Source organism: Zonotrichia leucophrys, chromosome 4 (genome assembly GCF_028769735.1).
Source record: "Zonotrichia leucophrys gambelii isolate GWCS_2022_RI chromosome 4, RI_Zleu_2.0, whole genome shotgun sequence".
Taxonomy (NCBI): domain Eukaryota; kingdom Metazoa; phylum Chordata; class Aves; order Passeriformes; family Passerellidae; genus Zonotrichia; species Zonotrichia leucophrys.
This window is the reverse complement of record NC_088173.1, coordinates 23,445,914-23,473,571: the sequence shown is the minus strand read 5'-3', so window position 1 is coordinate 23,473,571 and position 27,658 is coordinate 23,445,914. Positions and strand designations below refer to the sequence as shown.

The 27,658-nt window shown below is 38.1% G+C and overlaps 2 protein-coding genes across 7 annotated transcripts in view; one reads left to right on the top strand and one right to left on the bottom strand.

The window, feature by feature from the left end:
- Positions 1-5,316: 5,316 nt before the first annotated feature.
- Positions 5,317-27,658, top strand: part of TDO2 (tryptophan 2,3-dioxygenase) — a 39,895-nt gene continuing 17,553 nt past the window's right edge. Inside the window, exons 1-5 of one of the 6 annotated variants that reach the window (XM_064710793.1) lie at positions 5,317-5,442; positions 6,160-6,307; positions 17,912-18,058; positions 24,636-24,711; positions 25,237-25,423. The gene's annotated coding sequence lies outside the window, so the exon portion shown is untranslated. Of the gene's footprint in view, positions 5,443-5,931; positions 6,032-6,159; positions 6,308-17,244; positions 17,307-17,911; positions 18,059-24,635; positions 24,712-25,236; positions 25,424-27,658 lie in introns of those variants that run through there. The other 5 variants (XM_064710792.1, XM_064710794.1, XM_064710790.1 and 2 more) reach the window with 5 other exon arrangements.
- ASIC5 (acid sensing ion channel subunit family member 5) lies at positions 9,171-25,355 on the bottom strand. Its single transcript, XM_064710788.1, has 10 exons — positions 25,316-25,355; positions 22,831-23,137; positions 20,297-20,528; positions 19,052-19,171; positions 17,976-18,125; positions 17,271-17,418; positions 15,695-15,751; positions 13,438-13,606; positions 10,002-10,093; positions 9,171-9,370 (listed from the first exon to the last, which is right to left on the bottom strand). The coding sequence occupies exons 1-10, from the start codon at positions 25,353-25,355 to the stop codon at positions 9,171-9,173; spliced, it is 1,515 nt and encodes a 504-aa protein (XP_064566858.1).

Here is a 27,658-nt window from a genome sequence, read left to right as displayed (position 1 = left end):
CTGTCAAGGAGCACTGTCCATCCTTTTAGTTCATTGGTTTTGTTTTTACTAAGTGCTAAATTTTCACCTTACTCTTGACTGCCCCTGGCACCCTGAAGAAAATCAAAAGCCTTTTCCTTCTTGACTGCTGACTCTGCTTTGGACTTCAGAAGTCAGTCCAATATTTGTGGTTGTTTCATCTATTACTGGTGCTATTGATGCTACCCAAACCCCATACATCATGTAGCTCATTAAATTTTAGTTCAGGAATACACAAATCAAATGTTGTGTCTCTGATGAATGTATCAGTACTTTGAATTAGAACATCGCTCATGTGTAAAAGCAGGTAACATAAGCTACAATTTTATATGAAGATATAATATTCCAACATCTAACATAAGACACAGTTACAATGGCACGGATCTTTGGTAACATTTTGGTAAGGATTATGTAACAACAGTGTTGTTCAAGAAAAGAAGTTCAACTTTGCCCAAGCAGAACCCAGCATTCCTATAGCTGCATTTACATGAGGCTCTTAGAAGGAAAGCATCCTACAAATAACTTAAAGTTGTTCCATCATAGGAGGTCATATTTGTGAGATAGTTTGTTTAAACTATTTAAAAATTACAAGGCAAAGATGCTGCATTGACAGGTCTTTCTAAACATTCAAATTCTTCATTCATGTGTAGTTTCTCATACAAAGATTTTTGGGTTATTTCTGTTTGCATTACTGATTTTATTGTCCCCATGAATGTGAAGGCCCATGGCAGTTGTAACACTGCTGCTGCAAAAAAAAATTTATCTGGTCTGTTAATTAAGTATTTGAAAGAACTTGTCAGCACTTTAGGACTAGCTTCTGTTGTAGAGTACTCACTTTTCTGCTAGGACTTCCTGCTGACCTACAGTGTCACTCCTGATGCAGAGTAGTCCATTTTACACATCTCTTTCTGTTCCTTATGTTCATTTTCTCTACAGCTCTCTGGTAAATACACAGGAAAATTTCTGTTGAGACAAGTGCTACTGAAAGTGTCTCTGAATTGAAGGCAGGAATAAAAATACTTGCAAATCAGGAAGAACTAATATATTATTTCCAGGCTGTTGCTTATACCTGGAGTATGCCAAAATTCCCTGCATCTGCTTTTATTCTGTTCTGCAGCCTTCAAGCTACTTCCATTGTTAATTATGAGGATGTGGACTGGAAGGACTGATGTTAAAGTCTTTGCTTCTTTCCTTCATCTGTTTCTGTAACATTTCCCCTTCTATGCATCTCAGTTATGCAGATTTGAACTTTGGGTTGCATTTATCAGAGCTGTTTTACTTGCTCAGTCAATGCTTAAAAACATTCACAGGTCATTAGAGTTTCTAATTGCAGTCACTAGGTCAGGTTGGAACATCTCCTGCTCCTAAACAAAAAACAAGCAGGAAAGCTCCCTGCTTGTGGAAAAACAAAAAGCAGCTTTATTCTGGCTGATACACAAGTGGGTGAATTCTATCAGTGCACAGCTTGGTGCAAAAAAAATTAGTAGTAATCAGTGGAAAAGGATTCTGAGTGGAAAATTAGGCTGTGAAAGGAATAGTCCCCACCCACCAGCACACAGATTAGTCAGGCAATAAATTTAAGCACTGCCAAGGCTTTTTCAACTCTGCTTCTTTCCTTCCTGCAGGGGCAGGTGGAGCAGATAATCAGGAGGGTGAAGAAAAGGAGACTTGTTGCTTCCCGAGCACCAGGCCTCATTTGGGCTTCTCTTCTTGTCTGGACACTTGCACAAGCAGCAGCATTTGGGATGCACCTGCCTTGCCCTGGAGCAGAGGCAGTGAGGCTCTCTGGGTGCAGGGGACCTGGGCAAGGTGCTGGAGACCCAAGACCTTGCTGAGGACTTTATCTTCCATCAGCATCCAGAGAAACAACAGTACCAGGCAATGTTGCTCCTTTTCCACTTTTAACAAGAAAAAGAGGGACAGAATTTGGGCACTAAGATTCTGTAAGCATGGCCAAAATAGATGTTTTGGCTTATGGATCTGAGAGCTGCCTGCCATCTGTTTTCTGTTCTGCTGTCCTTCACCTCCTTAGGGCAAATACTCACCTATTGATGCATGTGAAGTGTGCATTCATTTTAATTACCAAGTCCTGTATATGCTTTATTTCATCAACCTGCTCTTAGTAATAAAAAACCAAATGCATGCATTCAGAATACATGCTAGAAATCCATTTCACTTGTAGCTTTCTCAGCAGGAGAGCCATTCTGTTCAGCTGATTGCTGAGCAATCTCAGAAATTAACCCTCAACCTCTTTCTGCTGATTATTTAAAGGTAGAATGCTTTTGAGTAACATAGTATTTATAAATTAAGATGGGGAGACTGGAAAAAAAAAGTAGTCAAACTTTGTCCCTGATGTAATCCTGGAGAATTTTGCTAGCTTTAACCACTATTGTATGGTTTGTTGTTAATGACATTCATATCGATAAGTAGCTATTGCATATTTTCATTACAGGGCATCCTGGGTCTGATCTTGATATCATGTAAACTACTGATCACTTTGTGGACTTGTTTATATTCTTTATTAAGGCAAAAATGTCAGAATTATGCAGCTGAATTCAGAACTATATTTTCTGACTTTACACTGTGGGAATGTGTTGAGTGTTTTATGTAGGGGTTAATTAATGGAGCTTAAGAGCTGAATTCCATTGCTGGGTGCACATTCAGTAGAAGATTATACCTTTAGAAGGTTTATTTCCTGTTGGGCATTATGAAAGACACAGAGGTTGAGAAAGCAAAAGTCTAGCATTTCCCTTAGCACAGCAACTGTTTGAATCCTCAACTCTCCTGATTTTCCTCAGAGATATGAGCTATACCATCATGAGAAATTCTCTCTTCTTCAATTGGAACCTACTCCTTCCTCTTCCCTAAAGAGATGGTTTTCACTCTTGGATGCATCTTTGGAATTGAATACCATTACTAATTTGCTAAAAATGTTCTTGATTTCCAGACAGAGTTTTCTGGCAATATTTTCTTATTGGCTTATTGTACTAAAAACCTCCTATGGAGTCTGTAGAAACTGGCAATGCCAGCCAGTGGGATTTCAGCCATGTGTCAGCAATAAAGAATAAATAGATTGTTTCCAAATATAGATGTAAACCTCACAAGTATTTGCAAGTGTCACCAGCAGAGCCTACGTGGGTGAGTATTTTCTGGAGCAAACCCAAAGATGTCATCAAAGCAACTGGGTGACAGGAAGTTGCTCTGTCCACATAACTCAAAAGCATTGTTTCTCCACCCTTCTTCATACACCAGGTACAAAACCTCTTTGCCTTCAAAAGGGAGGCTCGGGAAAAGTCATGTCTATCACACGACAGTGCTCTTGCTGTTCTCTGCTTGCTATTGAGGCCATTTGTTTTGAGACATTTAAATTTTCTGCGCAATAAGTAAGAATGAGAGAAAAGGTAGTTACCATTGCCTGCCTAACCACACTTTCTTATGTGACCATGTAAAGTGGCTTCCCAAACACGCATGTGCTTGAATTGAGGAGAAAACCAGGTGCCTTACAGTTTTCTTTGGAGCAGGGTCTGTGAGGTACTTCACACAGCAGAGTCCTTGTCTGAACTGGAATACTGGGAAAAAAAAAACAAGGAGCAACTTACACTTGAGGACAAATGAACTCTCTAAAATCTGGTGCTGTAATGCACTCTATGACTTCACTTCTCTCAGGTATTTTTTTTAGAATTATGTAGGTCTCTTAGTAACAGTATGGACTTTAAAAAAATTTTTCTCCTACTTGTTACTGTTTGCTTGACTTCCATGTTTAAACAGTGAGCAGCTTCTTATAATTAGTTTTAAAACAGACTTTTGTGATGTTTCTCCAGTTAAACAGGGCTTTTTTTCTCATACCTGGTTTGTTTCATGTATGAGATTGTTTGCCATTTTTATTCATACATTGCTTAGATGTTTGGAGTAAAACAGCCTCAGAAAATTCCATTTATTCAGATTGCAGGAGAAGATGAAGATGTGATGCAGCACTTCCAGACTAGAGCATGTGCAATCTATAAGTGAACAGTATATTTACGTGGGCATGGTCTGAAGTTGTTGGCATTTTAAGGCTGGAAAATTTCTGCTGAACTCTGGATCAAAGTGTGTAGCATGTAATATGAGTCCTACACAATGGGGCTAGAAACGTTTAGGTGCAATTCAGGATTAAACATGTAGCAGGCCAGGTGACCAACAGGAAAATATTCCTGGGCTAGTCCTATTAGGGAGGATTCACAGTAGGCTTTCTAAGTTTTGATGTTCTCTTTGTAGTTCCTGTACACAAAGACCTGTTGGTTACCCCAGGCAAAAGGGTTATATTAAAATTCTTAGCTAAAGTTATTGGGAGTATCAGTTACGGAAACTGCATAAGAAATGAGTCATTGTTGTGGGAGGCATATGGGTTCAGTTGAAAAACACCAGAAGAAAATTTTCATTTTTAATGAACTGTTTTTGCATGTTCTGTGGTGTGTGTGCAGCCCTGACAAACCCACGTTTTTTACAGCTTGTGCATGAGAGCATTCCTTGTTGTAACTGTTCCTATTTCTTATCTTCAGCTGATACACAGTGTGTCAGGGGTGTAGCAGGAATGGTCAAGTGTCTAATCATCAATCCTGCCTTGCACACCTGTTTGCCAAGTTCTTAAATAGGTAGAATGAGATAAGGGAACTCAATGCTGTGCTGAGATTTGAGATCCACAAGGGACACAACCTGTGTTTATTTAGTGTTCATCTCTTTAACTCAAAATGACTGGCTAAGGGAAGAGTGGCTTTGAGTGTCACAAAATAGGCAGAAATACTAACAAATATGGGCTATCAGCCTTTCCGTTAAGGACCTTTAAGTGTACTGGAAGTGGTACTAAATTTTCTAAAGCTCAGGGTTATTTCTTTGAAAGTAACCCCCAAGAATTAGGAAGGCAAAACTAGATATGCATTTAAGCAGGCTTCCTGTTGCAAAATGACATTCTTCTCTGGAGATAGAAGTGTTCTAGAATTTCACACGAGAAAGAATAGCTGCATGTGTGAACCTCTTTCTCCTAGTTTTGTGGAAGTAGTCCTGATCCCAAAAGATGCTAAAAAATACTCAAACCAAAAACCACAAAACCTCACCATCTTGGGCATTTCTGTCCTGAGACAAGAGATGCGTGGGTGTTCCCTGTTTAAACATCAATTGTGTGTGTAGTGGGAAGAGCCATTTGGAAGTTTTTGTGTTCTAAAGAAGCTTTCCTTCTTGTGGTGACTGCTTTCAGTGAGGAGTGAACAGAGGTGAGCATCTCCTGCTGGATGAAGGGACAGAGTGCAAGAGGGTTAACAGCGCAGGATGGCCATGAGCAACATGAACAAGATGTGATGCTAACCCTGGATCTGCAGCAGTACCCTCACCATACAGAATTTATCATTAATAACCCTGTCATGTTTCAACGTTGCACAACTAATTAATATGGTACGAAGTTGGAAATATTTCCTGTATCCTGAGTTTATTGAGCACGCTGACTGCCAACACAAAAATGTGTTTAACTCTGGATACAGTTAGTATGACAAGCTGTACTAATGTTTATAGCCTAATAAGGGATACTCACTTCTGTGTACAGAAGTAGGAAGTTCTGGAAGCGCTTCATACTTTGAGAGACAGTGTGAGTGAAACAATATGGTTTATGTTGGTCTGAGAGGTTTTAGAATTGCATGATCATGTTTGGATTTCCAAAATACTGAACAACTGTGAGGCAATGTTTATTTGTAAGAAACTTGGCTTTCATGCTGACATGAGTACTACTCAGGTGAGGAAGAGTTCTTTTCTGAAGGTTTGCCAGCACGAGATTCACACACAGTGCAATCACTTGTAATTGGGGTAGGGTGTAGGCACAGCTAACTGCCTTCAAACTTGAGTGATTATAAAGGGAAATAATCCTCCTCCCCCCCCTCATAGTTTCAGCTTAAAGTAGTTGGTGAGGATAATTATTTTACCTTAACCAACACTTTCTTAAGCAACGTTAGATCAGCTGGCATGTTTAAGCTCCTTAAGAAATGCTTTGGTAGGTTATTTTGATGCAGAGTGAGGATGGCTGTGTACTTTTTTTGTTTCTTTTCCTCAGAAATCCATCTAAACATAGTGCTGCAAAGATGATGTCTCTTAAATAATGGCAGGTCTAATTAATGGCAGGTTTGTCAGGAGCTCCTTTGAAATATTTCCCCAGCTGATACCTCATTAACCAGAGGGAAACAATCTGACTTCAGCTACTCTGAGAAATTCTCTAAGAAGTGCTGAGGAATCAACTGTGCAAGAGGAGCTTTGTGAACAGCAGCCTAAGGTAAGTGGGGCATCTACTGGTGAAATGTTGCAGTGAATTCATCTACGCCATGAGAGTCTGCTCCAAATCCTTGTGTACACGCCGTTCTGTACATTCTACATTTTGCTGTGCCAAATAAGCAAGTGCCAGACCTGTTTCCTGAACTCTGGGAAAAAATGAAATTATTTCTTGAATAATTCCTTACTTTCTGGCACTCCTTTACAGATGGCTGCCATGTACATTGCAATAGTAGTATTGTGAGACAGTTAGAAAAAGGGAAATGAGCTAAAAAACTTGTCAAAAGGTGTGATTCATGTCTTTAGCTGTCCCCAACTTTCCCCCACCCCATTCTCTCATGGAAAGTTCTCTGATAGTATTAAGTCTGTCTTCCTCATACCAGGAACTCAGTTGAAAATGAATACTATGTATAAATAATACTCTATGTATAAACAATACTCTATGAAAACTACTTATAAAATTCATAAGTGAATGTGACACCACTCTATAAAATCCAGAGCTCCCAAACACAGGTCATTATCCATGTAACTAAATTTCTTTCCTTGGTTCTTCAGAAAATGTATGCAAGAGTCTGAGATTCTCTACAGCATTAAAGTTTAATGGCTTCTACAGAATGCATTTTAAAATGTATTTTAAATTTTTTTTACAAAATTCTATATTGCACGTTAGAAAAAGACTTGAGAGAAGCTTAAGGGAGCTTTTCCAATCATATAAACTAATTTCATTGTTAAGACTACCATTTTAGAACCAATTGCTATGGGAAAAACTTGCCAGTATGTTTTCTTGGAGCATGGATGTGCACTTGTGAAAAGGAAAACTGAATAAATAAGCGACAAAGTCATGCTAAAGTAGGAGATGATCTGATCAAACTGTTAAAATACCCTGCTTCTGCTGTCATTACAGATATGACATTGTCACCCAGTCAGTAAAGCCAGACATTTTCTTTAACACTTTTTAAAATCCTATTGCCATAATAGAGGAGTAGTCATACATCAAAATACAAAAGCACCCTTACTTCTGCTCTGCTGCACAGCACACTTGCTAAATTTAGCTGTGCTGGGGAATCAATTGCTTTATATAATCTTATCACAAACCATTGCTGCAAAAAAACCCCATCCAAGTCTGTCACTTGACCTTGGGCAAAACAAGTCTTTGTGCTTTCTTCAGAGCTCCTTCTGCCACGTGTGTTAAAAGAATCTGTAACCAAGCTGTGATTTCAGCTGTCCTTGTCCAAAGTCAGTGGTGTAAGCAAAAGTCATTTTAGTCTTGTTAAACAAAGCAAAGATTTCAGTACGTTCCCTTTCTGGGAACTGGTGCTTTTTTGGCTGATTTTTTAGCATGTTCTGTGCCTCATTTCACATGAACCTTTGGACAGAAACAATACCAGTTTTGTTTTCTTTAGCCCTTACAATACTAATGTTATTTTATTCAGCTCTTATTAATAGAAGCAAACAAAACAAATCATTGTGATTGATAGCTACAAAACACTTTGATCTCTGAAATACAAGGTGTGCTTGATTACTATGTTTAAACTTTACCCTGCTTTTCTTTTTTTCCTTAAGTCAGATAATACCTGGTTTCTACTTCCAAACCTATAATTTCTTTTGGCTCGAGAATTCCACAGTTAGAAACTGTTTGAGGCTGGGGGAAGTCTTTGGAGAAATATTGCAGTATGTTTGCTCTGTTCTTTCCATTCTTCCTCTGGGTTGGCTAATGCACACCTTGAACAGTGTGGTTAGAACAATTTTTATAGCAGTGCTGAGCCAAACGTGCCTGTGCTTGGTAACAGTGAGGGGGGAAAGTCCCAGCAAAAGTGGAGTGACCAATAAATAAGAATTGAGAAAAAAGGTTAGAGGACAAAAATCAAGGCAACTCTTTCTAGGTAGGAAAACCATTTCCTGTATTTCCTGAATTGCAAATCCTAGGACTTTTGCTGAAGGGAAGCTATTGCCAATGATGGTCAAGTGGTAGCATTTTCATTACTTTATATCTGACCTTAAGGACTTGGCTCTTCAGTAAATACACTTATTACTTTATTTAATCATTGCAGTCTTAAAAAAGTAGAAGACTAAACCACCACTGTTCTATAAGCCCAAACGGATGCAGGAAATCATGGAAGCTTTTCTGAACACTGAAATAAATGTTCAGGAAGCGTGAATCAGTACCAAAGCCACAAAATTCTTACACTGACTCATATTTAGTAAGACTTAGATGAAGCCTTTATTATCATCTTTCATGACATTAAACACTGAACTTGACCTGTGTTTGCCCACTTGCCATCCACTTGGATGCCCTGTTGTTCTCCGTAATAGCTGGCAGACTGATGAGATTTTTTGATGTGTTTCACACAGGTACTATTGTAAATTTTATTGCTATTAGACACATTCCTAATTGTTCTAGGTGAAGTTACCATATTCTTCAATGGAATATATTACAATGATAACATACTAGAGGAGTTGCTAATAAGGAACCAGCATTTTAGAAATAGCAATGCTCCATGTTTATGGTAGTCAAGAAATTTCTGTGAGATAAATTGGCATGTGTATTACTTCTCATCACTCAAAACACAGAAGATAAAATCTGGGTTATGAATGCTAAATTGTATCATATGTCAGCATCACTTGCCATGATGTTTAAAAAAAAAACCTAATTTGTTAAATCAAAGTTAAAGATTACATTTTGCTTTATATGAGAAGGAAAGTGAGACTTTGTGAAATGCGCTCTTTAAAGTTATTTAGCACAGTTAAATCATTTTAGGGAATAATAGGGAGAATAAGGAGAGCAGTGTAAAATATTACAGTCTCCTTTGTATCTTAAAAAGAAAGGGAATTTGCAAAACCAATTAGTTCCAGACTTCCACAAGCCATTAACATTCTTGTATTCTCCTCTTTTTTCCCTTTTGCGTTGGTTGGTTCTGGGATGGATTGTTCCATTGAGGCATTTCAGGAGCTTTCAAAAGAAGAAAGATGCACATCCAACAGAAGTTAGTAAAAATATACTCTAGGAGTTCTATGATTGTAATCATACTGGCACCACAAAACAATCCAAGCTGGCCACCTACATCAGCTGTAATAGAAGGAAATAAACATGTGTCATACAAAGCATCTGGTTTAGTCTAGCAAGCAAACAAAACCCTGCCAGGCTCAAGTGCTGCATAAATTCAATATACATAATCCATCACTTTAAGAAAACAGAATTAATATTCTTAAGAAAGTTTACTGAAGAGGATAATGTGTTTTTGAAAATTCTAAATAAAGCAAGTACAACACAAGACATCCTACTGTGAAACAGATACTTAAAATATTTACTACTTCTATGCCCTTTTAGCTGTCCCCTTGCTTCTCATTCCCATGTTCTCCCTCTCCTCTCCAAATCCCCAAAATGTCACTGTTCTTACAGTCCTGTCTGTGAAGAACCATAAACTAGTGCCAAACTTAACTCTTACTCTCAGCTGCTGTCCATACCACGACTTCTTTAGTGGAATGACAGGAGATCGTATCAAAAATTACCACAAGACAGACATGATTATTACTATTATATATAAAAATTGTGCTTCTTGTTCAGAAGCCCACATAGTTTTTTATTCAGGAGGTGGGAGAATTTTAAAAATGGGGGGAGTTTGTTGTCTGTTTTTTTTTTTTAAATATTATTTTTAGATTAATTATTAATCAATAATAAATATTAAGCATTCACTTACCAAGCAACTCAGAGATAGTCAAAGCCTTCTGCTGTTGTGTTATTTTGTAGCTCAAATCATGATATTTAATCTCAATACGCACAAGGTTTTGCCTAATGACAAATACAGAATTTACTTGAGACAGTCAGGAGTGCTGCTCATTTTTACCAACATCTGTCAGCATGGTCTGAGTTCAGGGAGAGGGATGGTGTCTTTAATGAGAAGTTAGATGAGTTTTATCAAAATCAGTTACATGAGAGAAGGAGAAAACTCTAAATCCAAATAACATCAGCAGTTTAAAAGGAGTAGATCTTCCCATTGTGTTGAAAAGGTAGCTCTAGATCTGTACTGTGGGATAGACTCATTATTTTTAAGGATCACTGAGAGAAACTTGAATGGACATGTCAAGTAAAGTGTAGCCTAGCACTCTTAATTACATGCAACTGCATATTTAATTGTGCTTATTTCAATTGGGATGTTTGTGCAGAGCAGTGCTTGTCCTAAACTTGGATATTCAGTTCTACCCTCTGCAAGTAGCTTCACTTATCTAATTATATTCTTGCCTGCTGCAAAAGTGGAAAAGTAGGTAAATCTCAGTTTGAGCAAGACCTGTGTAATAATGGAGTGAAGAACTCCTCTTCATGGTATCTTGTCTACAGAAAGACTCTGCCTAAGTCTTAAATGGAATATAAAAGTAATGTGTTTGGAAGAAAACTGGCACAAAAACTGTCTGCACACGTAATGACAATGGCTCAATGTCCAAGTAGAATATTTTGACCAGTGCTGTTGAACATTTTTTTAGTGACACGGACAGTGGCACCGAGGGCTTCTTTGGCAAGTTTGTCGATGACACCGAGCTGTGTGGTGTGACTGACATGCTGGAGGGAAGGGTTGCCATCCCAGGAGTGGGGACCTGGGCAGGCTTGAGAGGTGAGCCTGTGCAAACCTCACACAGTTCAGCAAGGCCAGGTGCTAAGTACTGAACCTGGATCATGGCAAGCACAAGCACAGGTGGAGGTAGAACAGAGAATAGAATGAGAGCAGCCCCAAGTGGAGGGACTTGGGCTGTTCGTTGAGGAGAAGCTCAACACAAACCAGCAATGTGCACTTGCAGCCCTTGGAGTCAGCCTGGACTGCATCCAAGGAAGAGTGACCAGAACACTGAGGGAAGAGAGAAGTAGAGGGGCAGAATGGAACACCTGGAATGTTTTGTCCAGTTCTGGGGCTCCCATCGTAAAAAGGATGTAGAGAGAGTCCAGAGGAGGCTATGAAGATGATCAGAGGGCTGGAGCACCTCACCTATGAGGACAGGCTGAGAGACTTGTGGCTGCTCAGCCTGGAAAAGAGAACCCTCTAGAGGGAAATCACAGCAGCCTGCCAGTACCTAAAGGGGGCTCACAAAAACCACAGAATGGGACTTCTTACAAGGATATGTAGGGATAGGACAAGGGCAATGGCTTTAAGCCAAAACAGAGTAGGTTTAGAGTAGATATTGGGAAGAAAGTCTTTACTGTGAGGGTGGTGAGGCACTGGAACAGGTTGCCCAGAGAAGTTGTGGGTACCCCATCCCTGGCAGTGATCAAGGCCATGTTGGATGGGGCTTTGAGCAAACTGATGTAGAGGGTGGTATCCCTGTCCACACGGGTTGGATGATCATTAAGGTCCCTTCCAATCCAAACCCTCCTGTGATTCTTCAGAACTGCTAACAGCTACAGGTTTTTGCTTTGGCAGTGACAGTGAGCTCATTAACAATATTAATGAAAATAAAGTATTTTTATACAAAATCATCATTTCTATCTCTTTGGGTGAAAATTCTAAAATTCAGGTAGCGCTAATGTATAAAAATAATCCTTTTCGCCTAGATTCTGTTAGTAAGGCTCCTGCCCTTGTAATGGATTTGCTAAAAGAATTATCAATAAATATTTAACTTTTTCCTCATAACATCTTCAGAAATAATTACGTCTCTATGTTTTATAGTTTGAAATGTGTACTCATTAATGTGTTGGCAGGATTCCTATTGGTTAAGGCCTGGTTACAGGGGAATTTCTTGTATGTTCCCTTATGTAATTGAATAATTACTGAGTTGTGCATAATGTTTGCAGACAATAAAATAATCAACAAAGATAAAATGTCCTGAAGGGATTGTTATTGTTTGTATATAACAGGTTTCATTTTCATAATGTTCATTTGAAACAGACTTTTAATAGGGCCTGTAGATATAGGACAAGAGGTAATGGTTGTAAACTAAGGGTAGATTCAGAGTAGGTGTAAGGGAGGCATCTTTTACAACAAGCATTGTGAAACACTGGAACAGGTTGCCCTGAGAGGTGGTGAATAGCCCATGCCTGGAAACATTCAGGGTCAGGTTGGACTGGGCTCTGAGCAACCTGATGTAGATGATGATGTCCCTGCTCATTGCAGGGGAATTGGATTAGTTGACCATTAAAGGTCCCATCCAACCCAACCATTTTATGATTTGTATAGTTCCTGTGCATGTATAAACATATGCCAGCATATCAGTCAGCATTTGCAGACTGATGGCTTTGAAAGTGAGAAAACCAAAGTCACTGAGAGAATGAAACTCATAGATATTTCATGAATCAAATGTTCTACAATTGTTTATAAACATACTTTGATATTGTATATACCATGAGTTCATGTAGCACCTGCCTTAATACTTATTTGCACTGCTGACATCTCTGGCTGTGAGAAAGAGGCAATTCAGTGTATGAAACTGGATTAAATTTTCCAACTCCTTTTTCTGAGTAGTGCTTTCAATCACACACAACCAACCTGTTTCTGTCTTCTGCTACCTTGTGAGAATTGATGTGGTACCAAAGATTTTCTAAATAACTTCTATAATATAAATAGTGTTAAGGAATTCTACCAGCAATAGAAAATGTTATTAAATTTTTAGCTTTGCTGCTACAATAAAATCCAAGTCTTCAGTATTTACAAAACTTCCTTTGGAAATAGGCTAAAAGGAGAAAAACTTTATGCAGCATCTATTTGTGTTTTTTCATTGCCTTAATTTGTGGAAGTGTGAAGATTGGTTGTCTGTAATGAATCCATAGTGAATAGGTTTGATAACCCTACTTTTTTTATTCCTAATTGAAACAGTGATAAAAAAACTTTGTCATCAGAGATTAGTGAAAGAGAAGGTAATTGAGAATATTACATTGTAATTGCATTTTCTATTCTTTGTTATACAGTCTTAGGTGTATCTAAGTATATTATATACATACACATATATGTATCTATGTGTATAATACATACATACATAAATATAGACATGAATTAGTATAAATCTTAACCAGTTTGTCCAAGGGATTATGTTATCTCACAGGCAATGTTATTAATACCACACTTTAAGGTCATATTTTCATCATACACTCTGCTACCATGGTTACAAGGAATTGATAATTTCTTTGTTAGACAAGGTGTTAAGCAAGATTACCTGATGTATTCTGGGCTTTTCTTCAGTTTTGTAGAAAAATATTTTATGGCTTTTTCTCCTCCAAAGTTTGAATAGGTGACTGTGGTAGGATAATCTGTTTCTTCACATGGGGCAGGGCAAGTGGAATTGTGTGTTCCTACTGTACATAATCCTTTTATCTCTATATTATCTGAAATTTCAGAATAAATAATTTTATACAATATTTCTTAGAAAGCACACAATTTAAAAATTTTAAAAAATTACTTACTAAATTACTTTTAATTGTCTTTCATAAATGTGTAGATTAATTCTCCCCAGAAAAGTGGATACTTACCAGTATTGAAGGATCAAATAAGTGTTTGCAACTTTCATTTGGGAAACTGGTGCACAAAAACAAGGGTTGAGATATATTTCTCATTTTTTTCCAAAGAAATACAGCACCTCTAAGTGTTTCTGCCTTCATTGGGGCTTTATGTGCTTACTATTTCTCACCCACAGTTAAACAAAAAGACAACAGAAAACTTTCCATGTTCTGTGCTAGCTTTCAAATTAAATACTTAGGTATATATCCTTGATATTGATGCCTTAGTGCCTGTCCAGCTCATTTCAGTGCACAGAAACAGCTTCCAGAGCAGCTCCAACTGCAGTTGGCTATCATCTGATAACTGTAAAAACCTTGGTAAGATAAATTCACTTTACCTTAACCCCTGCCTGCCATTTCATAATTGGGCTCAGCTAAGAAGGCTTAGGGAAAGATTTGTCTCTTCAAATACTGAAGAGAAGTCATAAAATTCTGCAGGTCTGGCTGCCATGAAAGTGGGGAGCCATTTGTCTTAACAAGGAATTACAGAAGGAAGTACAGAAAAGAATCGTTACAGAAATCTGGCAAGGCTAGAGAAAAACAGTGTGGATGAAAAATTGTAAGGCACAAATGTTTCCTAAATCATAAGCCATCACTGTGAGATGAGTACTGTGACCTCCTGCCTGTGATATTCTATTTGCCCTGTTTGTGGGGTGGCAGAGGCAGTGTCTGTTCATTCTGCTGGTGGGCTTCTCACTTTCCAAAGCACAGAAGAGGAGATATCTCAGCCTGTTAGCTGATGACTTGAAATACTCTCCAGGGATGCTGGGGTTGTGGATTTTATTCTGGAGAGGCAGCCTTTAGAGCTGCTAAAATAATGCTCTTAGTGGGTCCTGCAGATACTAGATAAGTGTGCTGTTACTTGAGATTTTGTTATCAGATCAATTTTGTTATTTTGTTATCTTACCTCTCTGACACTATCAAAGGAGGGTCAGTCCCTAAAATGAGATCCCAGAGACCATATATCTGCAAACTTTCTGGGATCCAGCTCTGAATCCTGGCCATCCTTCAGAGGAATTTGGGGTCATTTTTGCTTATTGCTCTGTGCTTTCTTTGACATTCAGTCACTGAATATCTATTGAGTAAAATAATATACATCTTCCCTCATGACAGGCTTTTAAGGATCATGGTTATATAAGAATGTGAACTTAGTGGAATCCATTTTAAAATAGCTTACAGGGAAACAAGTAATTGTTGACAGTAGAAGATCTGGCCTGAATGTTGCACACACCTTATCAAAACAGTCCCCCCCACCAACTTCTGAGTCTGCTAATCACTCATAGTCACATTACACAATAGAAACCAAACCAATGCAAAAACAAAGCTTTCTGAGGTTCATGAAAAGTAACGCCTCAGATTACTGTTTTATGTATTTTCCAGTCTGTTGCAGTGACTTACAAATTTCATACCCACTGTGCATAGATTATTTGTTTGTGGAAAAGAATTGCATTTCAAGTGCTTTCAAAATTTATATTTTACTTTTTAAAAGATGAAATCTTAAAGCTAGTGATTTCTGTTTTGCCTGTTAACAAACCTGTTATTACTGTACTGTTCACTCTCCTTGCACAAAGAATATAACCTTGGATCTAGAAGGATGCTGTGAAGATGTGAAAATGCTAGCCAGAGGCTTGGTAATTGAAAGCATATTAGTTGGATGTTCTTCAATTTTAAACCATTTCTGATTGCTAAAGTGAATTCTCCTATTAGTTTATATATACACATACACACACACACTTTTTTTGGAGTATTTTTGTGTGGTTTGTTTTTTAATGGACATATATTTCATGCTCTGTCTGGTGTCTGTTTTCAGAATATTAAATGAACTGGGATGTACTCCATTTCAGATTATTTTCATTATCGATATTGTCTACTATTTGTAATTGGCTTGGAAATCATGAATATGAAGTTATTACTTACAGACTGCTGGATAAACACATTTGTAAAATTTCAGCAAGTCACATTCTGTTCCATTTCCTAAAAATAAATAAAAATATTTAGGACCCTCAATTAACCATCTAACCCTTAGCTCTATTTGTACTAAACTGAAATGTAATGTCATCAAAACTTGCTCATCACTTCAGGTTAATGATTACACAACTGAGAAATCAATTCAGCTGGGCACAGTGCAGTTACCAACACCAGGAAGGGGACAGGCTGAAGAGACACAACAGACCAAGCCAGAAGGCTGCTGATGGAGCAAAAACCTTCAGTATGTGTACCAGCCTGAATTGCCTTTAAGCTTAAGAGTGGCTCACTCTTGGTGTTAGCTTGCTAAAGACAGGAATTTCTGCTTTTCCTAGTGGAAATGAAAAAAATAAACCCAAAGTAAGGTAGATTTGATATGAGATTACATCCCACATGTTTCTGCAGAAATTCTGAGCTTCATGCAGGAGTTTTTTGGAGATCTGGGATGTAAAAGAGTATGCTGAACTAGAGCAAAATTTTTAGTTGGCCTCAATTTCACTCCATTTTAAATTTTTTTTCCATCACATGGAAATGTTGTGTAGCAGTTTAGCACACAGTTCCAGAAGGCATTGCTCTCCTTTATCTAATTGTCCTAGTATAAAGTTGTATATAGCTGTCACCCCAGGCATGGGAGACCCAGACTTAATTGTCTTGGCAACCCCTTTTCCATGACAGTTTGCAGAAGGCTGCCAACCTCCTTTCCCAGGGGTTCCCAAACTAACAGACTAGAGACTACATATTAGGGGGTCTGATTAAGTAAGAGCTTTCTGCCTTGCTTGAGCATATTTAAAAAATACAATGATTCAGTACAGGCTTTCTTGTGATCTAGTGGCTTTCTTGCCTACCAGTTGTGAGAAAAGAGGTGCAAGAGCAGAGATCTGGGTTCCAGGCTTGCTTTAGGTGACAGTATTGTCATTAATGCTGAAAAGGTGTGAGAGCTCACTGTTAGTGCCTTACATTTCTAGAGTGATTAAGCAACCTGGATACTTTAGGGGAGTATTACAGCATGCACCTGGTGCTCCACATTTGAAGCTGATTAGAAGGCTTCATACAGCCTTTTTGGCTTTGTGGAGCCTTTGCTGCTGCCAGGCTCTTTCTGTGGCTCATGTAGGAGTCCTGAGATTCTGTCTTCAAGCCAGTTCTTCTGCTGTGGTTACTGAACACCTGCCTGCAAAGTAAATTGCCTGGATTATGTGTGAAAATGTATGCCTTCTTATGGGTTCAGTTCCAGCTCCTTAGGAAGTCAGGTTGAAGACTACAGACCTGTCTCACACTCCTGAGGCATAATTGTTTCTTTCTATTTTTTGGACTGTATCCTAAGAATAGACAATGACCCAAATGCTAGGTCTAGCCTTGACCAAATATCTTGCTTGTTTCCTTGGAATTTTAATTAATGTCAACTGGAGATTTCCCTCAAATGTGTGCTCTATCTATTCAGTATATAGCAATAGCTCTGGCTATTCAATAACACATGAGGTCTCCCAGGAAGACGATCAGCGTGGGGTATAATGATTTTCCTGAGAAATACCTGGAAGAATGAAAGGCAAACAGCCACACCAGTCCTGTATGTACCGGGCTTTGCATTCCAGCAAACATCCATTAGTACTATAAATCTTGTGGTACTGAAGCTTTATATCAGGCTTGCACTCTCCCCATGGGTATTCTTGGATAATTGACTGTAGGATAATAATAACAAAAAATACAATTTTTTTGGTGTCTGTTTTAAACGCTGGTATTGCTTTTCCACATTTTAAAGTGCTGCAGGAAGCCTGTTGAAGACACAAGCTGTAACATTGTGATTTAATTAGAGGCAATTACAGTTCATGCTCTTGGGATTAAAAATTCTCCCCTCTCTCAAAGCAAAAGTAGGGCCTGATTAGACAGCTTAGCCTAAAATGGTTCTCTACTCCACTTGAATTCTGCTAGGAATTTGAGAACCTCTTAATGATGGCAGAATGTGTTGATAGGGGAAATTCTGTGATGTCTTTTTATCATTTTCTGTCAATGAGGTTGTAAAATTACAGGAAATAAGGCTGACTTTGATAGACAAAGTAGGAAAACCAGTGATATTCTCCCAAATTTCTCTTGCATTTGGAGGAAATGTTATTTTTTGGACTCACTAAGGCTTAATGGATATTTTGCACTCCAAAATGTCTGATTCATCGTTAGTGCTTCAGAAGAGAACAGGAGGCAGTAACAAGCACCACTCCCAGCCCCTGGGCAAAGCCCTTACCTTCAGCTGGCGGATTGCGACCTGCGCGTGCGTCCCCACTGGCGTCAGCAGACCCAACCCATCAAAGCGCGGCAGCTCTTGGGGTGAGTGGACAACAAAAGTTATTCCAGCGTCAGTATAACCAAGGGCAGGCTCATCAGTGAATTTGTCCTGACACAAAAAGAATTGTTAAAAGTCGTTTTGGCTTTGCTTGCCATCTGAACTTTTAGCTATATTTATTGTGGTACTGTGCTGTTTAGTTATATTTTTGGCAACTTACAGGAAAGTACAGAAGCAAACTGACTTGAATTTCCTTTGTTCATTACCTCTGTGGTTTTCCTTCCAGTTGCTATAAACTTTTAACCTTTTTATTCTTTTTGGCAACCCCAATTTTAAATACAAGAAGTCATAGTTTAGCATTTACTCATAACTTGGAGATTTGTTCCTTTTACTTGCAACTACCCATCACATTTCACTAAGCTTTCCATTATTCTCTTCAGAACCTTTCACTCCTGACTCATAATTCCTAGAGAACAAAAGCCAATGTCTAATAATTTATCAATCTATTAGTTTTCTTCCCTGTTCGCACAAGGTGATATTCCCTGTGTTCTGCCTTTCTGTTGGTCAAAGACAATTCTAATGTCAGAAACAATTTACAGTGCAAAGGTCTTGGCTGGCATTGAGCTGCTGCAGCTGCTCTAACTAAAATTTGGTGCTACATAGAAACTGACATCAGGTGACCTTCCCTTCTGGGCCTTTTATTAAGATGAACTGCTTGTATAAAATTAAATCACGCTTCTGATGACATGTTTCAGTTCTGGATGAGCAGTACATGTGTATGCTCACTCACAACCTTCTTCCCCTTAGCTGGGGACAGAGTCACTACTAATTCTGTCTTTTTAAAGCTCTATTTTGGTATTTCCTTTAAAATACCCTCTCACTTGGAAATAGTCTTGATTTTGAATTTTGTACATGAAATTCTGGAGGCCTGTGTAAACCCAATCAAACAAAAATCCCAAACCAAACAAAATAACCCCCTCCACAAATTTATAAGTTATTACATGATTCATTGCTTATAATCCTTAGGATAGCTGTACCTGCTGGACATCAAAAAGCAAATGTAAGCCTCTTCCAGACAAACTCACTCTTCTTGCTGAAAGATCATTATGATTAAAAGTAAAGCAGTTTCCATATTCAGTAAAGATGTGTTCAAAATCCTTCAATAAAGGAAAATAGGGAAGGGTGAAATGAAAGAAAGAACACTTGTAGTTTCCTTAGTTAATTACAATGCAAGAAAGGGGTTACTGGCGTTGTTGTTGACTCATTTTGTTTTATTTTGTTCTCCAAAGTGCTCAATATTATAATCAGAAAAGAGGTGTTTAATGAAATATTCAAAAGTATTTCAGCCCTTTCTATAGAAAATGAAGTTTAAAGGAGAAATTTCACATTCTTTATTAACACTGAGCTGCTCAGAATAATTTAATGAGGTCCTGTGTTATTTCTATACCTGTTACATGATATAGAAACTATATATTCAAAAATAAATTTTAATTTTTTCCATTAGCTGCTTAGTGCAGACTGTTTCAAAACTAAATGTCATGTTACATATGAAAGTACAATATTTGCATTTTTTCCTGAAACCACCTTGTAATTTACTATGACTGCATGTCATTGCTTTAGTTATGTTCTTAGCACTAGTGTTTTCTAGTTAAGAGAAGTCTCTAATGCCTAATTTTAGAATCTGCATCATATCTAAAGGTTAGATTAATCTGAAAGGATATAGACCTGACTTCTTGGTTCACATTTTCTGTCTAAGTTGGGAATTCCTTTACAGCAGAATTGACATAAAAATGGGATCATCATATTTTTTGGCTGTCATCCCAAATTCCCAAACATGGGCTATTTTCTTTCCAAGATTTAAAATTCCTGTTATATCCTGTCTGTATTCTTGACCTCAAGGAGAAAACCACAGAATCACGCAATGTAAAAAAACTTGTTTCAAACTGTCCTTCATTTAGGCCACTGATGGAAAAGGTTGTTAGATACAGCCTGGGGGTGTGACAGCTTTCAAGGGCTGCTGCCTGTGCAGAAGTGGCATTAGGCAGAGAGCAATTTAAACTGAAATCCCATCTTACAGCTCAGAGAGTCCAGCAGGCTGCCTCTGTAGTCAGTGGGAGAACTGAGACCCTCAGGGTAATTTAGAGCAGGACTTTTGTTCTCTATTTTCTGACTGTAAAAGAGCATAGGGGAGCAGGTGGCAAAGCTAGATATTTTAAGTTGAGTATAAAGAATATATCCCCTTCCTCTCTGTGCTATTGTTTTAATAAAATAAACATATTTACCTGTGGGTAACATGGCTTTCCAAAAAAATCACATTCAAGCAATGTGCTGCTGTTCAGATAAAACCCATTTTGCCTTGTAAAGTCTTTGATGCTGAAGTTCTGGTTCCCAAGAAGGAAATCATTTAACTCCTCGGAATATTTGTCTTCCACAGCAAATTTTTGGAGAATTGCAGATACAGTGTTCCAAATTAAAAAAATTACTTTCAGGTTGCTCACAGCATGAGCTTGAAACCTGCCAATGAGAAGGAGAAAGAATTGCTTGGGATTCTGTAGTTATAGGACTGATCTCAAGGCTAATTTTGACAAAACTGTGACAAATTTGCTATCTCCTCACAAACTATAAGTGATTCTTGCCCAACAGGTTGCAGTTTGATCTCTGCAACATGAACAAACAATATAGTCCCTATATCTAGATTGTATCTTTCATATCTGGAAACAGCAAATACACACCTTCCCATGGCAATTCTGGTCAGTCATATAGGAAATATTTCTGTTGTGTGTGGTTGTTTACTAAACATTAAAAACCAAATCCCCTGAGTAAATGAACTGTCACTGTCACATTCTCTGGAAAAATCCCTTTACCCAGAATTCTTCTCCTGGGAAGCTGAGAAGCCTCAGAGAAAAAGGAAAATAATATTATCTCATTTGCTTCTCTTGTGTTTTGCTGCTTTGGAATGGGTTTGGTGGTTGTTTCATTGGTTTCTGGTGTGAGTGTTTTCACTCATTGGCCAATTGGGGCCAAGCTGTGTCGGGACTCTGGAAGGAGTCATGAGCTTTCATTTTTATGTTTTAGCCTTTTTAAAATATCCTTGCTGTATTCTTTAGTACAGTTTACTATAGTATTCTTTAATATAGTATCATAAAATAATAAATTAGCCTTCTAAGAACATGGAGTTAGATCCATGTTCCTTCCATTAGGAAGTTAGATCCATCATTTCTTCCTTTGTCTGGAAACCCTGCAAATAGAAAAATGAACCATTCACATAAACCAACAACAAGATTAGTGGAACCAATGACAAGCTGAACAATTGAGTTTATGGGTGGGAAACTAGCTGAGAGGAGCTGTCCCTTTCAGAAAAAAAGCTGTCTTCATTAATTTGGAAATGGAATTCTAAGCACATTTGCAGTAGTGTCATGTGCCTGCTTTACTAAGGCACTGCACCCCACTCTAGACAGTGTACCTTCCCATGAGTTGGTGGTGTGGTGGTTTAATCAAAGGTGATATTTACTCTTTGAATCCACTAGAAAAGACTCAAAAACATGATGAGACTTTGGTGATGCTTACCTTAGGTACTGCCTTGAGGTTCTTTATTGAAGTAAAGTAAGGCTTTACAGAAGTTATAAAGTTATTTTTAAAAATGTATTAACGTAACATATTTGTGTAAGAGATCTTAACGCCTCAGTTTAAGGAAGGTTAGTAGGAACAGCTCTTCACCACTAAATTTGAGTCAAAAAATGAAGACAAAGGGAGTGCTGTGCCTCTTTGTCCTGCTAATGAAAAAACCCCAGTTAATAAGAACAGGAGGGGAGGATAAGCACAGCGTGACCGGCAGATGGATACGGCAGCAAACTGTTACTTAGATGGGAAAATGCTGTGCTCAGTGGCTGGCTCCTTACGGTGTGCTGCTGCTATACTTAAAAGAACTGAGGCTTGTTTATAACAGCCAGCCCACTGCAGCCAGAGAGACTTCTGTCTGCAGTGCCCATCGTGTGGTACAACCCAGGGTAGCTTTATGCAGGTAATGAGGAAGTGGCAGAGAGAGGCAGAACCGCTCCAGGCCTTTGAGACTTGGGCTTCTGGCTGATTCTGCCAGCAGAAGGTGGAAAATGAGAAAAGGTACTAATTTTTGAGGAAGAAAATGTGGATAAGCTTTCTGCGTTTCTAAAACTGTTCCATGTTTTTGCTCTAAAAATCAGGCCACAATTTCATTAAATTATTTTTTAAGTGGCTGCACTGAATGTTGGACACTGTCTTCAAATGTAGAAATCTATAGTGAAGTTCTTGCTTAGACACACGATTTCCAAACAACCCAAATGTTTTTTTCCTGCAAAAACTCCAGACATCAGCAGGAGTCGTAAAGGCTGAGCACCTCTGAAAAAGGAATATCTGTTTTACCTAAGAGTTTTACCTTTCATGAAGTTCCTGTTTAAAATAATTTGTTCATCTTGTCTTTTATTTTTAACTTCAATGGGGCTGATGGCTGCCCCTTAGTTACACTGAAAAGCAACACTGATACATAGAACACTACTACCAGAGTTTTTCTATTCCAACTTTTGTTGTGAAACTTAAAAATCATGTCATCTGAAGGAAGGGGGAGATGATAAAAGCGGCCTCCCTTTCTTGATTCTTGTATTTTCATCCTCTTTTAAGTATCATGTGGTGGTGAGGGAGGTGAGGGACATGTGGAAGACATGCCCCTCATAGCCATATTTTCCTTGGTTTATGTGATTTGTCCAAACAGGTTGTGGAACCTGACTGCTTTCAGATAAAGCTGTGTTGTGTCTCAAGAGCAAACAACAGACATAATTTTTACCTGTTCAAGTTGCAGAAGGTCACAGCGGGGAATTTGACTTTTTCCACGTACTGGACCACCACGGCAGTGGTGGTTGGCCAGCTGAGGTAGTAGCTGAGGCGGCTGCAGATCTGCCAGGCAGCCGTGGCGAGGCAGCCTGCCACCACCAGCAGCCACAGCGCCCTGCGAGCCCTGCTCCGCCTGTGCACGATGTTGTGCACGCCATGGAACGAAGTGGATGAGGCGAACTCCTCGTGATACTTCCTTCTGTCTTCGCAATCTGGCAGCAGTTTCTTTATCAAACACAACCGTATCTTTTCCAGTATTCCTGAGTGTGGAACAAAGTTAAAATTTCAAAAAAAATTAGCTTTTAACCATCACTAAAAAAAAAGGAATCCACATAATTCTGATGTGAATTTTCCCTTTAATTGTAAATTCTCTCTTTAGTAATGAACTTGATTCTGAGGATGGAAGAGTTGTGTGGGAAGAGATGGGCTCGGTGTTGCCCTGAGTATAAAGTATATCTTGCAGTATTTCAAGCCCACAAATGTTTAAGCACTTTAATTTAAGAGTAGTTTCACTTTTGGGGGAAAGATAGGATTTTGACATACCTCGGGGGTTTAAAACCATAGGTTGCTGTGAGCTTATGTGAAAAGTTAAACATCTCATTTTTACAGCAACAACTCCATAAAGGACTGGTCCTTCACACATGCTCTGACAAATTAGGTTTAAAATGAATGATATGGAATTAAATGAAAGGGAATTTCACTCTTTCACTATTAAAATTTTCAAGATAAGAATTGGAAGGTTTGCAGGTTCAAAAGAATACCCAATCTCATTTTCTTAGGTTCACACTTGTCTGATTCCATAACTTTGAAATGGGATGGGTTTGGTTTTCATTTGCATCATGTTTTCTATAAACTGATATTAAAATAAACCAAACCTTTTTTAAAGTTTAAAAAGAGTTATAACAATAATGAATGTAGTCAATATCTGGAACTGCAGTAACGTTACTATGCTTAATGCTGAATAACCTTTTGGACATGGATTTAAACTTAATTTTCTCTCCCAAAATATCCACATAAAGGAAATTTCATGAGATCTTTTTTGTACCTTGTCAAAATTGGATCACTCTTTTCGCAAAGTGCTTCTTCCACAGATTGCCATCCACTACTTTTTTTTGGCATTAAGTCCATAAGAAAAGCAAGAAAGTTTGTGAGACAGTTTTTAATATCTGAAAATGTATTATTTAGATCAGTGTTTAACAGCAATTAAATGCTTCTCTTCTGTTTGTATCCAAAAATTAGCTTTAATTCTTTGCATGTGTGGTAGGTAGAGAATATAGGCTTTTTAAGACAGAGTTACTCAAGGCTATTACAGCTGGGCAAAGGAACAAAGGGATGTAAGAGTCATCTGCCAGAGCCACATCAGCCACATCGTGACCACATCAGTACTCCGGGGCCTTTCTTTGGCCCACAGTCTCTGAACCATGATAATGAAATCCCAGGTGGTGCTGGATTTCAAAATGTTTCTGAAGGGAAAGAATTTACTTTATGTTGCTCTTTTAAGGTCTGTGTAAGTACTTTGATCAATATTGTGTAATTTACTATGACCTTGTTTTATCCTCAGACAGTTTTCCGCTGCAAAACTGTTCAAAAGTTTCTTTCCTAGCTCTAGTGACTGCTGGAGCCCACTGCAAATCTGTTCAGCTATGTGTGTATTTGTACATCGTGCTGGAATGGAGAAGATTTCTGGTTTTGCTGTAGGCTTCTCTCTCATTAGCACATGGACAGTGGGATGAGTTCTTTTCCTGTTCCCCAAAACAGAACAGAGGGAGAAGTACATTCCTACATTCCTACATCTCTGCATCTGCGGCCTATAGACTGCAACAAGAGATCACAGGCAAGTCAGATCCTTTTCTCCAAGGATAATGCTGTGACTATTTATTTCTCTTATATGCATTGGGCTAGTATAAGATTGATAGCATGTCCCTACATAGAAGCCAAGTGCCATCAAAAAACAATTAATCAGCAGAGGTGTAACTTTGAATCTAGCAAAAATTAAGCTAAGCTAAGCATTTCTCCTCCTGTGCATAGCTAGTATAGTAAATATTAGTAAGTAAAAATTATGTTTCACCTGAGAAAAAAATCAATAAATGTTTTGCTTTTAATGTATAGGATTATCTAATAATAGCATGTTGCTGCTTTCATTAGCACTACTTTGTGAGTGTCTTAAAGAATCCTTACTCTACTTCCAGATTTCTGTAGAAAATGCTATTTAGCAATTCCCTAGTTAAAACTGTATTAGCTTTATTCTAAATACATAGAGGGCCAATAGCTAAAGGCTTTTAACATTTCTTAAATAAGCATACAAATTTTTTTCTACAAGCTTTTTTGAGCTCTCCCTTCTTTGTTGTATCTTGAAAAGGTCCATTATTGCGACTTTTGGACAAGATGACAAATAACAAAGCTGTTGGTAAAGTACTCTAATATACCTAGTTACATACCTTTGGCATCCCATTGAATGAATCTCCTGAGCTGGTCCATGAGGCCGTGCTGATTTCAGTAAGGAAAGGATGGATAAGAAGCTGCCTTACCACTGTGATCACTGCTAGGTAATGGCTTTTATAGAACACTAAATGGGAGGTGATTCTCAATGACACATGGGACTGGGTAATTTACCTGCTGGGGTTGCTATGTTTTGCCTTTTATTAACACAGTCTGCAATGTGAAGGAGATAATTTTGATTACAGGATCAGATGTACCCCTTTATATACATTGCAATTACTTATTATGCTTATAGTCACACAAGTGCACTTGGGTATTGTATCACCTTACAAATTTCTTTCACATATTTTCCTTCTGTTTTAGAAAAGCCTATGATCTTTGCTAAAATACTGTGCTGTTGAGAACCAAATAGCTTCTCTTGAGCTAAATAAGAACCCCCTTCCTGGTCTGGAGAGCAGTAAAATGTCTCTCACTAGATTACTAGCAGGAACAGGATGCAGTTTATCCACACTTTGAATGGCTGTCTTCATAACCAGCTCCAGATTTCTTGTTCTTGTAGACATTTCAGCAAAAATGAGCTGTTACTTCTAAGAACTAACCCTGTAGGCAAGGATGAATACACACAGGGTCAATCATTCCAGTAAGGCCTTATGCAAAGGTACAGAGGCTGCTTTTTTTGTTAATGTGCAAAATTATCTTGTTTGAAATTTATTTCAAGAAAAGAGCTGAACATCTAATAAAAGTGAATAAAAATACTAGAAGATTCAAATGTGGGATGTACTTCATTAACACTTTAGGAAAAAATAAGAAAAAAGCCCCCTCACATTCTCTTTCTGATTTCTTTACTTCTTTCCCTCTGTTGTCCCGTTGGTCACCTACAGAATTCTTGGGTTAGTGTATCAGCTTGGGTTCTTGGTGCCTCACTGCCTGGTCGTTTGCTAGTTTCTGGCTGTGTTGTTAATGCTACAAGCAACAAGGTAAAGCACTGAACTCCATTTAATTTAACTCCTGGCTGACAAGTTTCTGTACTCTACTGCTTGGAATTCCCAGCTCCATTTATCACTGTTGCCTCACTGATGGGACTCTGCCAGGACAAGTTTTGCACAGCACTTGTGTTGACACAAGCAGTTTTTAAGATGTTTGTAACTCGAGCCCAGCTGATGCTCTGCTGAGCAGTTTCTGAGCCCTGCAGATCCATTGACTCCTATTAATGCAAACCACTGTAATTCACAGAACCCAGACAACACCTCTTGCTCGAGTTGCTTGAGTTCATAAAATAAATTATGTTAATCTTTTATACTGTTTTGTGTATAGAATTAAGAAGCACAAACTGTAAGTTACTTGGCTCTATATACAGCAAGTGATTCAACTTTTTTTTTAAAATTGTGTTGCTGCCTCACAAAGAGTTGTTGTGCTTATACAATACTTTAGATGAACAAGGTTTATGTTGTCCCCTTGTGTTTTACAGAAGAAATTTCTTTCTTTTATGGTTGTTTTATATTAATTCTTAAGTAAATACTAATGGATGAAGACCAACCATCTTATGTTTGTTCATCCTTCCCAAATGGCTTGGACAAACAGGTTCCAGGCTGTAAATTGGTCACAGGCAGCTTGCTCTGGCCACTCACTCCTAGCATATGTATTTCGTTATTAAAACCACACATTCCCTAACAGTCAATGCAGTAAAGATAGGAAAACCAACTGTTAACAGAGGTGGTCACCATTTTTTTGCATTCACACATAATGCTAATTTTGTACTCAAATTATTATTTGAAGTCACTCTTACATGCTATTCAGTTCTGCTGTTATGGTGCTAAATTAAAAAGTAATGCTGCAGGCAGCGTAACTACATAGTTATTTCCTGACACAAATAGATAACGTGATTCTGATAAAGTTAATTCTTTATAGCCTAGTTGCAACAAAATATCTTCTGAGAATTCTTATGGGTTGCTGAGATAAAATGCATGTGTACACATTATGCATTTGGTGTATATTTAGCTTTCTTTGGACAAAATTGTATTTTTTAGAATATATTAAAGTGTTTCTTTCCAATGCCTGTTACATTGCATCACCCTCTATAAGTGCTTTTTTGATATTAATGCTTCTGTTTTGCTTAGCTCTCTCTTTTAATAGAAGCATCTCAAATATTATCTGCTTTTAAGTCAGAAGTAATGCATTTACTAATATGGCAGACTACAAATACTTTTACTCAATTCATACAAAAATATTAGCAGAAAAAGGCAAAACAGTGAAACAACACACTGCCTGGATTGTTGTAATGCATTGCCATTGCCATTTCATGGAAAGCTGGTGCTGACAGTATATGCAAGCATCTGTCTTGC